General features: G+C 42.6%; 1 protein-coding gene across 1 annotated transcript in view; it reads left to right on the top strand.

Moving 5' to 3' along the window:
* Nucleotides 1–15245, top strand: part of LOC117457717 (cell adhesion molecule DSCAM-like) — a 152977-nt gene that overhangs the window by 81524 nt on the left and 56208 nt on the right. Inside the window, 6 exon segments of the mRNA XM_034097933.2 lie at nucleotides 7342–7488; nucleotides 8119–8397; nucleotides 8563–8838; nucleotides 10583–10879; nucleotides 12142–12414; nucleotides 14688–14966. Coding sequence (XP_033953824.1) covers nucleotides 7342–7488; nucleotides 8119–8397; nucleotides 8563–8838; nucleotides 10583–10879; nucleotides 12142–12414; nucleotides 14688–14966 — 1551 coding nt within the window.

Raw genomic sequence — 15245 nt, 5'->3', positions numbered from 1 at the left:
GTTGCAGCAGTTTGGACCATTAGCATGTCTCTTATGATTCAGAGTCATCATGTTAATTAAATGGATCCAACAGACAGCCTCAGTGTCTGCATTGACCCGAGGGTTTGCTCTGTGCAGTAGCTCAATATGACACCTGCAGTACACGGCCAGGTTTCGTCTTAGTTCAGTCTGAGATATTTTCTTCAACTGTACCGACAGGACCTGACATACTGTATGGTTCTTTAAAAGGGGCGGAGTGAAACTGTAAAAGTCCAAAGGATAACAAATGACATTAATAAATACCACATAACAATGACATGCTGTATTCCTACATACACTTCATTCATTAAACAGAAACAGAGTCAAAAGGAACTGGAACCTTTTAGCACCACCTTGTGAGTTTGAAGCGTATGCAATCATGGGAAGTGGAGATCTAATACTAGACACATGACTTCACGCTTCAACCGCTAAGCTATGACTGATAAGGACGACGTTTAGTCATCGCATTTAGACGCTTGTCGGTAACCGCCGTTTTTTTTATATTTCATGTGGTAGAACACAACGTTAAAATCTCTTCAGACCTTATTTCAGGCTAATAACCAAACCAAAGAAATCCATTGACTTCCAGATAAGGAAGCAGGAAGTGGTAACATGTCATTCCCAGGTATTAGGACTCATTCCTGCACCACTCTTGTTTGTGTGTGCATATGAGTCATAGGGAAGACAGAACAATGGCTGTCGATCATATATGGTATCTAACGAGGCAGCCGGACAGTTAGTAATTTATGGTTTGGTCTTCACAATGGTCTATCCAATTGTACTCATTTGAGTTTCTCTGCATGCAGCCGTGTGGCCCTGAGGAGCTCTGCAGTAGAGAGGTCAGTCTTGCGATGTGACCTCAATCAGCTCAGATTAAAGCTTTTATCTTGCCCCCCGCGCCCTGTTTCACGATGCATCGAACCTCCGACTCTGAGCAGGCAGACATTAGAACAAATCATTCCTTCCTCTGAGATCCCCACACTGGAGTTTCCTCTCTTCTGTTCATATAGTCCTTTATGATCGTATGTATCCCCTCTTTCTGCAAAGATGAAAACAGTAAATCTCGTGTCGATGCGTGCTTCCTTCTGCGGTTAGTAGGTGTAGTTTGGAAGAAAGAAAATAGTTCCTACTCTACATGAAACTCCTCACAACAAGGTATGTAAGTTATCCGGAGTAACCGGGTCATACTTTCTAGAAAGACACATGGCTGTAGAGTTTTATTTTTAAAGTCAGGCTCCATTAAGTTCGACATATTCAAGAGAAGGCAGTCTTCTCTACGGCTGAAAAGTTCCAAACTCTGCAACTCAATGCTAAATTATAAACAATAGATACATACCAATACATGAACTGTAAGATGAAGCATTTGTATTTTTAATTTTGGTATGAACTACCCCTTCGAGTAATATCTAAGCTAAAAATGCTGATATGTGGCACAGTGTGCCCATGATAGACAGCTGTTTTTAATTTTAATTTAATGTCTGAAGAGCCTCATGAGAGTTGAAGTGGGCCAGAGAAGTTCCCACACAGACCGAGCAACATTCAGACGCCCATTCATCATCTCTGTCTCTGCTGACCTGACAGGAAGTGGGTCCCTCCTCTCTGTCTGACTCATCCCCCTCCTCAAACAACAACTCTGACTCACCGGCTCACCTTTTTTACAAAGATGACTCTCTGTACTAAGCATCCTATCACACTCAAACTGTACTCTCATACATCAGTCTTACATTTGTAACTTGTCTTTTATTTTAGAATAACTGATTTCTATGACATGAAATCAGTCTGATTTGCTGCTAGTATTTCTAAAAGCCCAACCGGCACAAAGTTACTTTCAATGGCAAAGTAATATTTGAGCATCAGTAATCCAGACTTTGTGGAATATATACAGAATTACACAACCGTAAAGAAACATATATTGCAATATCTTGTCTTTTGTCTAAAGAACAAGTGAGCATTTAACATCATAGTGTCAAAGTATTCCAAACTACTCACATACACATGCTACAATCAAGGACTTGCCTTTCAGAAATCGTGTCGTTAACATGGCGTGCTCTCCGTTGTCCTACGACCTCATCATTCCAGCTACTGACTATTATTTTGCGTTATAGAATCACATATACCGTTGCCGATATGCCATCCAACTTTAAGGAGAATATTGTAAAAGTTTGCAAATATACATGAAAACACGTCTTGTTTTTAAATAGCTGACTTCCAGGGGGCGGGGCGAATGAATCCACATTTGAAATATGTCAGCAATGATAAGAGCAATAGCATGATTGGAGCAAGAAGTATAAGCAAGTTGTTTTTTTGTGCTAAATGTTTGTGTGAAGGCCTCATTGAGCCAATCATATGGCCTCATAATTATTCTGTATTCTCTTTACACTGTGAACCATTAGATTCATCACGCCACAGGCTTTCTCTTTAGGTGCTACAGATGCTAAAAATCTGGTTTATTTATCATATTATCCCACGAATATGAACCACTTGCTGTCTTATCGCCTCCAGCTGTTTCTTTTGCATGTGCCTTTGGAATAAACACATTGGCGGTTTATAACTATTTCACTCTGAGCTCGGCTCTAGTTTAAAATCGCAGCGACTTCAGAGCGCGTTGGCAGTGAGGACGCTGTGACACTAGCTCATCTGTACGTCGAGGCTTATTTAGCCTGCTGAGAGGGAGAGCCCGCCGCTCGCATTAGATTCTGTCTCGGGCAAAGTGAGGATGATTAGATAAAGTGTGTGTGGTGGAGTGGAGCCCTTTTTCACTTTACAGGAGCAGTGCCTGTGAATGAATGGAGAGAAGAGAGGCTCCACTTTCCGACAATAACACAGAAATGTCCGTCCAGAGGATATTGAATGCACCTGGGGACTGAGGCCTCAATTACTGCCTTAATTAATCCACCGCAGTTAATGCACTACACTGCACCACACTGCCAGACACTAGCAGGATTACAATGTTACAATACATTTAAAATAAACATCAATATATGGTAAACGTACTGCCTGAATTTTACTGTGACACGTCTCCATGCTCTAATGTTCAAAAAGCCCTTTATTTGTCTCATACTGCCTGTGCTGCTGCTGCACCTCTTTTCACCCTCTGTCTGAAACCAGAGCCCAGTCTGCTCTGATAGCTGGCCAGCTCTGTTGTGATTGGTCAACCGCTTGGAGTTGTACCGTCTCTGAGCCTCGGAGCTGGCCAATAGAAGCGCAAGTGTTACATAGTGATGTCACTATGCCCAGGAAGTAAACACAGGGATTTTAGCCTTTGCAGACCATTTACATGCACTCAAACCTTTAGAACACACTACAGCTCAGCAAATCTGAATAAGGCCTCTTTAAGTAAAAAAAACATCTTTATATTATTATATTATTCGCGTTGCATTTCATAATGAGGTAATCCAGAAGTGAGATTAGATAGCGTTTCATTGTAACAAATATACTTGTACAGATACTTTGATTCTTAGATTGTAGTGTTTTTCCGACACAGCGGTTTCTTACTTGATAAATTGGCGCTGGAGGAGGGACTAACACCTGAATGCTGAAGCGAGTTAAAGACAAAGCAGTGGAATTAAAGGGAGCGGGTCGCGGAGAAGAAATACAATAAAACACAATTCAATCCGTTTTGAATCCCCTCCCTGACTGTAGCGTCCGCTCTGTCTGCACTTCATTCTGCCATAACACAATAACCAGAGCTCTGACGTCTTGAACGGCATCGCAGGAGCATGGAGGTGCTTGAGGAGAAAATTGCAGCAGCAGCTCACAGCGGCTGGAGTGAAATACCATTTTGTCTCACTCAAGATGGATCCCACAGTGAGATTTCAGAGGACCAGTACAGAATCAAAATGGAGAAGCAGGAAGGGAGGAGAGAGAGGAGAGTGGACAGCTTTAGAGGATTCTTTGTTGTTGTTGTTATTGCTTTGTTTTCTATGATGTATTTCAAAGGGTTTTTACCTTTTACAGATATGGTGTTATTTATTGGTAATATATTTATTGTGGTCTGATCTCACACGGTTATATTTACTGGTTCAAAATGTATTTTTTGGGTAAATTAAAACACTTTTAGAGCTTGAAATGAATACACAGAATACATGGCTTTGGAGGATTTGGCAACCAAAGGCAGCTGCCATTTTTTTACACACAAAGTAAGATCATATTTCTACAGTGTAGACGCAAAATAAGACATTTGCAATATCACATGTCAGCTTTGGAGGATTTTTGCTGTTGTTGCTGCTCCGTAATATGTTGTTTAAAAGGTTTTTACCTTTTTCAGATATGGTGTTATTCATTGGAAAGCTATTTATAGAATGTATTTTTTCGGGTTCTGCTCACACTGCTATGTTTACCGGATTTAGAGCGTAAAATAAACACTTTGTTGTCTGAAGTCATGGAGTTTATACAGAATTATTTTGGCAACCAGAGCTGCTGTTTTTTTCCCCGTTGAATCAACGAAAACATTTCTACAGTGCAGCCACAAGATTAAACATTTACAATAAAACATGTTGACAGCTTTGGAGGATTTTAGTTGTTGTGGCTGCTTGGTCATTTGTGTTTTTTATGGGTTTTTACCTTTGCCAGCCATTTCTGGTCTATATATAGTGGTTTGGATCAAAATGTACAAAATAACAAGCATTCATATCCAACACTGAAATGCGAAAAATAAAGAATAATCTCTCTTTTCTGTGCGCAAACATACAGAACCAGGGATAAATAATCAAGCAATGATTAAAAACAGTTTCTGCATCTGGCCCCCCTGAACCTCTTCCTCCTTCCAATTGTCTCACACACTGTCATGCATGCATGGCTGCCGGCTTATACACACACACACACACACACACACACACACACACACACACACACACACACACACACACACACACACACACACACACACACACACACACACACACACACACACACACACACACACACACACACACACACACACACACACACACACACACACACACACACACCACAACACACACCACACACACACACACCCTCTCTTTATAGATTGCTGGTTGCCCATCTCACAGCCCTGTATATAAACCAGTGGAACCCCTTCAGGACATCAAATCCGTGGAATCTGTTGTCGGTTCTATCTAGGTCAATGCTTACAATAGCTGTGCAATTTTTCTCCTCCCGCCCTCTCTCCATATCCCCCCACCCTCGATCTCCCCTCTCCCGTTTGCTTAACCCCACAAGGTTGATTTTCCTTTGCATGTATAATCATCCAAAAATGCATGCAGAATTTAAGCATATTAAGCATGCTTTGCTTCCATATTAGTCTCAAGTGGAATATTAAAACATGTAGCTGTGGTGTAGAAGCTAATGTTTGAAATTACATTTAGGATGTTTCTCATTAATATTTGTTCAGCTAATTGGTTTGGATGGTGCAGTTATGCTGTGTGGTAATTGAAACACTGCAGGATGAGATGCAGAGGAAACCCTTCGTAAAGCAGTTATAGCAGTTGTTTGCCCTCTGATCTACAGGGGATGATATATGTGACCTGAGGCATGTGGCGTCTAATTTGTTAACCCGCACAGAAAAGGAAGAAACCTCTGCACCTGCTCGTCCATGCATTTTTCATAAGATCTTGAGATGTCAATTTGAGAGGCCATTTTGAGAAAAAAACAAGACAATAAATATTTTAACAGCACCAGTTTAACAGAGAGAAGCACACATTCAAAATGCAGAAAATGTTCTCTTGTGATTTTATCATAAATCAAAAAATCATATCTCACTGTAGATGCCTTTTTAAGAGAAAAACTCTCAGCCCCCCATATTCAGATTAAATCAATAATCTGCTTCAGCTCCCACACAGCATTCCTTTGTGCTTCTAGTTTTGGATACATCTCTGACATGACATGTTTTCAGGCGCAGGTAAAGTAATGGTAGCAATACTACAATGTACAAGTAATACCTAAAATATACTTTAAGTACCAAAAGTGAAAGTAATATTAGTATTTATTGCCTCTACTGTGACACGTCTCCATGCTTTAATGTTCAAAAAGCTCTTTATTCTTCTCATACTGCCTGTGCTGCAGCACCTCTTTTCACCCTCTGTCTGAAACCAGAGCCCAGTCTGCTCTGATTGGTTAGCTGGCCGGCTCTGGTGTGATTGGTCAACCGCTTAGAGATGTCACGCCCCTTAGCCTATCACATACATTGTGTTGGAGCGCTAGCCAATAGAAGCGCAAGTGTCACATAGTGATGTCATTATGTTCCGGAAGAAAACAGAGGAGTCCAATTGAGGCGTTTCAGGCAGGGGGGCATCTTACGTTTTTCTTAATGTTTTTTTGGTATGCTTCATAAACAAGCAAATTCCTTGTATGCGAAAATGAACACAGCAACACACCTGACTCTGATTCTGAACCTGTTCAGTGTTTTTCTTCTGGACGCCCTCAGAGTTATCAGTTACAGGGTTCTCCGTCCTCATGCCTTCTTAAGCTTCCTCTGTCTTAGCGTGCCCACCACTGTGCAGTGAAGACAATCTCCTGTAAATTGCTTTTTCAATCAGTTTTGACATCAATCTGCTCCCTTGGGACTGTGGGCATTCATGTGATGGTGGAGAGGAAGGTTTCTCTCCTTATGGATGTTGACATCCCCACTCAGCCTGGTTTGATCTGCAGCATTAACATAATATTACCCCACATAGTGAAGTGGCAGTGACAGCCAGAGAGGGATCGGCCCTGTGCACGAGGCATTGGCGCCACTGAGGTTACCACAACGGCAAGAGACGAGACAATAGAGGCTGTTAGAGGGCAGACATTTATAGGATTACAACAAGGACAGTTTGTGCAATTATGCAATTCATGGATCCCTCTTCTCTGGGTGATTTCAACACAATCATTTACAGTATTAGCACAAAAACATTGGTGAGGCTAGCTGCTCTAAACGTGTCAGTCGCACTCTTTAAGTTGAAACAGTTGGCATTTCTGACTTTTCAGTTCATGAGAATAATTTGTTTGGTTGAGAAATCAATGCTAGAATTGGGCGGGATGACGAGCGAGCATGTAGCTGGACTTCCATGTTCTAGATCTCAGAGAGTGTATCTCCAACTACATCCCACAAGTCCTTTGCAGCCAGACATAGAGAGTGTAGAAGGGTGCGTGCTTCCCCACGACCATCTCATGTAGAAATATAAAATAACTTCTAAAGGCTTTGTGCGCTGTGAGACTGAACACCCGGTGGAGAAAGAAAGCCTTCTGTTGTGGCGGGCTGGATAAATGCTTTATCGTGTAAAAAGTTGTTTTGATCCTACATTACAATCACACGACTGCTGCCTCATGTGTTTCCCCTCGCTCTGCTTTTGTCTTTCCCAGGGCAAAGATATCTCATCACATCCACAGGAGCCTTGTATATTCTGGACGTCCTGCCTGAGGATGGGCTGAATAACTACCGCTGCACGACCCGCCACCGGTACACCGGCGAGACGCGCCAGAGCAACAGCGCCCGTCTCATCGTGTCAGGTCAGGACTGCATTCAGACTGGGATCAGTTGTATTGCAATAACGTACAGGACAACAGTATTGAAATCATACTGCAGATAATGCCATAGATTCTCCTCACACAGATGTTAACAATTCATTAAAGAAACCCTTGACTTTAAGACGATGGAACAGGAAGTGCTAAGTCAGTTCTGCGTTTTTGGACTCATCCGACTTTATTAACCCTATACTCTCTCTCAACTCAGTTAAAGACACATCTTTTTACATTTGCTTTTTATTAGCGACCCCCCACTTTAAATGTTCTTTTAGTCTTTATTATTTACCTACCTTTAGATTGTTTTATTTATTTTATAGGTGTTATTTCTGTTGTACCTATATGTTCACTTGTTGTTATGGGGTTTTATATTGTTGCATCGACTCAGTTGTCTTGTGTCTTATCTGTCAGAGAGAAATGTATTTAATTTGTTATCATACATTTGACCTCCTTGATAACATTTAATATTTTGCTGCATGTACCTTTTTAAAGTTCTTAACAAATAATCTGAGGGGAATTTCTTGTTGTTTGTTTTTACCTTGTGAGGTTCATTTTGTAAAGCACTTTGATCTGCACGAGTTGTATGAAAAGTGCTAAAGCTGTATTGTTTACTCCCAGACCCCACCAATGCTGAGCCGGGCATCCTGGATGGCTTTGACCACAGAGAGGTGACGATCAATCACCGGGTGGAGCTGCCCTGTAAGGCCTCAGGCTACCCAACGCCCAAATACCGCTGGCTGAAGGACAACAGCCCTCTGGAGCCCGACAACCGCTTCAGACAGACCATCACCGGGCTGCTGATCGAGAGCACGCAGCCCAGTGACTCCGGGACGTATGTCTGCGAAGTGTGGAACAGCTACGGCAACGCTGAGGTCATGGGGCGCCTGTACATCAAACGTAAGCATATATACATATTTGCATACATATTTTTATATATATTTGTTTTTGTATTCGGGATTGTGGGAAACGGTGTTTCGATCTCTCTGTCTGTACACACAAACAAATAAAGTTGAAATGTTTGGCATTTTTGCTTAACTTAAAGATGCCGCATTGTTTTTGCAGAGCCCCTGAAGGCGGTGGTCAGCCCCCGGAAGGTGAAAGGCAGCGTGGGTAGCAAGGTGTCTCTGTCCTGCAGCGTGAGCGGATCAGACGAGTACGAGCTGTCGTGGTACCGCAACGGGGAGATCATCTACCCCGGCAACAACGTGCGCTTCACCGGGCTCAACCGGGAGAGCCTCATCATGGAGGGCATGTCCAAGAGCGACGGGGGGGCGTACCAGTGCTTCGCCAGGAAAGGCAAGATGTCCGCACAGGACTTCGTGCAAGTCATCCTCGAAGGTCAGCACGGTACTTACAGCAGGGTTGGGAGGGTTACCTTAAAAATGTATTCAGCAATCTAATCTAGTATGACGATGAATCACAATCACACTAAAGTAAGAATCATAACAAAAGTAATGTAATCTGATTACTTTCTGTTACTTCTGGATTACCTCAATTTCAAATGCAAGGCAAACAAATCCAAGATAAATGAATATCAATACCATGTTTTTTACTTGGTGTATAATGTAAGACAACACCACAATGTAACCTAAGAAAATAATATAGGATAACAAATGATATGTATAGTTGTATAGTTAAGAAGTGCTATTTTAGTTTAATACATGAATTAAAAGCAAACAGTCTTTTTGTGTATTAAATCAGGTGTCAATCAACTGCATTTAAAAAAGGATATTTAAAAAATAGAAGAATATGTTAAACTGCTGTGTTCCAGCAGTTTACAACAAGAACACTAGTTCACTGGGAATCATGCACTCCACAACTCGTATTCATTTCATCAATCAACTAAAGCACAGAGCGGGATACTTCCTTGCACTTCAAAATAAAAGCATTTCCTGTCAACATTTCAAAGTAAAACAGAATGATTACCCTTATATTTAGAGCTAAACCATGTAACAATATGCTTCAACATTTCTCCTGTAACTTATGTCAGTCAGCAAATAGAGCAGAGCAGCAGAGCAGAAGAACTGTAGCAGCTGTGAGTGAGCAGAAACAGATTCAGGAGATCGATACGGGCTTTTTGTGTTAAGGGCGTCCTCCTGCGACTCTCCACCATGACACACACACACACACACACACACACACACACACACACACACACACACACACACACACACACACACACACACACACACACACACACACACACACACACACACACACACACACACACACACACACACACACACACACAAATCAATCCAATAGCTCACATTGGCAGCGTTGCTGAGGCAACTGTATCCTATGGTCTGGGAGCTGTAGAAAGGAGATATTGATAATCAAATCAATCTTTATTTGTATAGCCCAATGTCACAAAACACGTGGGCTTTACAGATTAAAATAAATAATATTGTAAATGATGGAGTTACAGCAAAATGAAAATACAAGATAGTGTATGTAATAGAAATAGAAAATAAATTAAGATAACAAAACAACATTCAAATTATTCAAATGAAGTACCATCCAAATGAAATGAAATGATATCTATAATCATGTGGAACAGATCTAGATGACCAGAGAGCAGCAGCAGGCAGACATACTGTACACGTTTCGGAAGGAAACTGCTCGTGGACGAAAGGGTCACTGTCATTCACAAAACAAGTGTTTTTTGTTTTATTTCACCGATTGACCCCTTACAGTAACTACAGTTAATACGGGTGATTCATCTGGAAACCACAACTTAATCAAAATACCAAGTGTGAGCCAAAGTTGCTCCCGCTCCACCAGCAAGGGATGTTTACCATGGGAGTTAAACAAGACCAAACAACAATGAGGAATCAGCACAAGAGTATTACACCGTGTCGGCTTTCATGCCCGAACCCACCAGTTAGTTTTTATAATCTCTTGATTACAACACCCTTCTTTCATTAACTCCAAGTACAAGGAGTTTAAACTTGTGATTAATCGTTACTAATCGAAAAAATTGCTTGACTTTACTTTTTGAGCCAACTTGATGGACTATGAGGGGGCGACACTACAGTTTAACATCTTCATTCACTCTCCTGTCCCCCCCCCCCGGGTGTAGATGGTACGCCAAAGATCCTGGCCTCGTTCAGCGAGAAGGTGGTGAACCCCAACGAGCCCGTCTTCCTGGTCTGCAACGTGAAGGGCACGCCTCCCCCCCGCTGCACCTGGTCTCTGGACGACGACCCCGTCATCAAGGACTCCCACCACCACCTGGGCCACTACGAGACCCACGAGGGCCACGTGGTCAGCCAGCTGAACGTCACGCACACCCAGGTGCAGGACGGGGGGGTGTACCGGTGCACGTGCAGCAACTCGGCCGGGCTCGTGTACCACCAGGCTCGAATAAACGTAAGAGGTGCTTGTCAAATCAGCTCCTCCAAGAACAACAATACACATACCTGTCTGTCTCTCTGTGTGTTTGTCTGTGTCTGTCTGTCCAGATGCCTGTCTGGTGCTTTCAGGAAATGAGCGCTGGTTTTTGTCTGAAATTAAAAAGGGTGTTAGGAATTTTATATTTAAAACACAAAAGGCGCGATTGTCACTCCCGTGATTCAGCGCAGGCAGGTGCGAGCTAGCTAACAAGCTAACAGGCTAGTGACATTCCTTTGTGCGCCATACGGATAGGAGCACAGCTTTAGTCAGAGCTACAAGAAAATGATCAGTCGTCTGTTTATATCTTCATGTTTTGTACGCTTTTGTACAGATATTCTCACTTTAACTTCTTAAATCCATATTTTAAGGATAACCAAATGTTATTACAGTCACCTAGAGGGGCATATGAATATCTCTACAATACAATAGTTGACCCATGATGGGCAGAACGACACTGTCATCCTTAAAGCTGGGCAAATTAAAAAGGCCTTACGTTCTTGTTTTGAGTAGATTTGACCACGAAATCAAGTGATACATTAATACTATTAACTTCCTAATCACATTTCCACCGATATTTGTATTATATTTATTATTATATCTTTTTTGGAATCGTCTTTTTCCCCTCCGAGTGATCACTTCCGACATGCCTGTATTTTTAGGTCAAATGAATTCCCCCGGCTTGCTGCACATATCTGGATATTGGGTCTCCAAAATGGGCTGGTTTCGAAATAGCCGGAAGAAAAAGATATGACTTTCTATTTGCATGAATGCATTTATCTGCGGGTGTGTGTGTGTGTGTGTGTTTCGTTGTGCGTGTGTTTACTCAAGCAGCCCATTCACGATCAGATGTTAAAGCGATTACTCTATTTCCATTTTATGAGGCACAGAATGCAGATTACAGTGATGTGGGTAAACAGCAGGAGCAGCGTTATCTAAATGTTTTCCTGCAGACGGCGAGCACACTTTAATCACTTTACCGCCTTCTGCTCACAGTTAAGCCTAACATCTTGTGGTAAAACAAACGAGAGTTTATTTTGCGTGTATTAATATTTTAGTGGCAGGTTTAATACGTGAAGCTGTAGAGAGAATTGTTCTGTTTCATGTTTTGTGTCTAGCAGTTGTTTAAATTCATTTTGGAAAGTATTTTATTTACAAAAACACCAAAAATAAAGCCAACGTGATTCGATTCACCTTCCACCGAATGTCTTTATAGAGGATCTTTTCCCCTTCTCTGTCCTCTTTTAGGCCGAGCCAACATCCGCCCGATGAAAAACATCACGGCGATCGCTGGACGAGACGCGTTCATTCACTGCCGTGTGATTGGCTACCCTTACTACTCTATAAAGTGGTACAAGAACTCTGCACTGCTGCCGTTCAACCACCGGCAGCGAGCGTTCGAGAACAACGGCACGCTGAAGCTGACCAACGTGCAGCAAGTGGATGCCGGCGAGTACAACTGCAAAGTGATGGTGCAACCCAACAAGATGGACTCCCAGAGCGTGCACCTGTGCGTCAGAGGTCAGTACCATGCAGCTAAATATGATCCACACCCCTGAGATCAGGTTCGGAGCGTAGTCGATCAGAAAAAACCTCACTACTCTAGTGATATATCGGTTAACAAAAGTACAACACAGCCACCCTGGCACCTAATGTCATACATACAATACTCTGTAAAGGTGTGGGTGTCAATTCATCCTGGCACAATCAGAAAGACAAGGTAAACAAAGTTAACAGACTACACAGGCTAAACAAACAAGTCAGAGGGTTAGCCACAGTTAGCAGATAATAGTACGAAACTCTGACAAAGATTCAGCCCCTGGAATGACCATCATCCACGGCCTATATTACATTACATTGCATTTAGCTGACGCTTTTATCCAAACGACTTACAATAAGTGCGTTCGACCAACAAGATACACACTTGAAGAAAACAGAATCATATAAGTACATCAGGTTTCATAGAGCCAAAACATTTCAAGTGCTACTCAACTGGCTTTAGATGAGCCAGTCCTTTGTTAGTATATAAGCGCTTTGTTAATAGTTCTATTGCTCGAGGTGGAGTCAAAAGAGATGAGTTTTCAGTCTGCGCCGGAAGGTGTGTAAGCTTTCTGCTGTCCTGATTTCAATGGGGAGCTCATTCCACCATTTTGGAGCCAGGATAGCAAACCCACATGTTTTTGCTGATGGGAACTTGGGTCCCCCTCGCAGCGCGGGTGCAGCGAGCCGTTTGGCTGATAGGCTCCCTCTGAAGGTGTGTGTCAGGATTTGAGGGTCGGACCAATCGGGATCCTCTAAGCTTCAAGTGGGCGGGACAACGCAGCACAATGGCAACTAAGGGGCAGCACAGCTAACAATCATACACAAACTCACAGGACTGTTAGTGGAGGCTGCGGCTGTAACAGTAACTGTGAGTGTTAAATAAATGTCGTGAGTAAAAAAAGTATAATATTTGCCTCTGACATGTGTCGAAGCATAAACTTGCATACAATGGAATCACTCAAGTGAAGTACAATTGTGTCAAAATAGTACTGAGTTACTTTCCAACACTGCTTACTACATCAATCTACTGTTTTATCCACTCATCCAAACCCCTGATGACAGGAATAGCGCTTATCCAGAGTGTGTTCAGAGTCAAACTGTATGCATAATACAACAACACGGTAACACAATTAGATCTATTCAAACGGACAGCTCTACATTCAGAGGGAAATCTCCAGCCGTCACACACACACACACACACACACACACACACACACGCACGCACGCACGCACGCACGCACGCACACACACACACACACACACACACACACACAAGCCATCTGTGTGTGAGTGTCCAGTGAGTTCAACTAACAGTGAAATCAGCAGCACTTTAGCACCTTATTTAATTCACAACAAAGTGGAGATAATGGACTCCGGGGATCCCCAAAGACACTTGCGCATTTTAAGCATGAGCAGAGTAAATTAACAAATGCACTCGCTCTCTATAGCACCGCTGGGAAGTGTTGCTTTATATCATGGCACTCTCTTCAGCTCTCCCCCTCTGTTCCCCTCCCTCCAGTGGAAAGTGTAATATAGCATACTGTACAGAGGGAGGGGAGGAGGGGAGGGGAGGGGGCCCTAATGGGGAAGCCCTTTTTAAGTATTACCTTTTACAGATGTAAGATCAGTCACTGTGTTATATCACTGCTACAGCCTTCATTACTCTGTAACTGGGAATTAGCAGATTCATTTACTAGATCAACAGCTGCCCCCCTTTGTGTGAGGGTCTTTTTATTTATATCTATTTACAATAACTAGTTACCTTTACAACAATTTGATCTTATCTGAGTATCACAATATAAAAGTAACCCGATTACTTTCTGTTCAAATCTGAGCTGACAGAAAATGCTCCGTTTTAGTTTAATACATACAGTTCAGCTCACACACACTATTTTATAACATATAGGTTCACCTACTGAATTAAAAACAGAACACATGAACCAAAGAAAGTGAAAACCATAAAGCAGATTCAGGCAGTAGGCGAATAGATTCACACTTAAAGTATTAACCTTCAGAACAGAACAGCTTACAGAGGACAAATAAAAACACATTATATGCCCTTTTTAGTTTTTTACTAACGTTGGAATCTGCAGGTGATCCCCCGTTTTTAGAAATGTAGCAGTAAACTGATTACATCTTTTGAACATAACAGTAAGAATACAGGTACCTTTTTTGTATCCTGATTATATAATCCCGTTACTCTTTTAAACCTGCTCACGACTTTGATCTCTGTGTCTCCTCCTCTCTGCCAGTCCCTCCCTACATCCAGCCCTTTGAGTTCCAGCGCTTCACCATCGGGCAGCGCGTCTTCATCCCCTGTGTGGTCATGTCGGGCGACCGCCCTCTGGACATCACCTGGCAGAAGGACGGGCGTCCCATCCCCATCAGCCTGGGCGTAACCGTGGACAACATCGACTTCACCAGCTCGCTGCGCATCTCCAACCTGACGCCCGACCACAACGGAAACTACACCTGCGTCGCCCGCAACGAGGCGGCTGCCGTGGAGCACCAGAGTCAGCTCATTGTGAGAGGTGAGAAGGGAACACAGGGACAGATTTTGGAATGGGTTTGGGATCGGGTCTAAATATCTACTGGAACCTAGTGGACTTCTATCATTTGTTGTATGTGAGCAGGTTTTTTTATTTGAAGTAATCCCTGAAATGCCAAACCTTACTTATCACCTCCTGTCTGGCTGAAGGTAGAATGGACTAATGCTGTGTGACTGGTATGAAAATCTGCACACAACGACTATAATACATACAACTAAAACATGTGTCAACAGTGTGGGGAAAGTCACTTTTGAAATCTAG

Source organism: Pseudochaenichthys georgianus, chromosome 13 (assembly GCF_902827115.2).
Source record: "Pseudochaenichthys georgianus chromosome 13, fPseGeo1.2, whole genome shotgun sequence".
NCBI classification, from domain to species: Eukaryota; Metazoa; Chordata; class Actinopteri; order Perciformes; family Channichthyidae; genus Pseudochaenichthys; species Pseudochaenichthys georgianus.
This window is presented reverse-complemented; position numbering and strand designations above follow the sequence as displayed.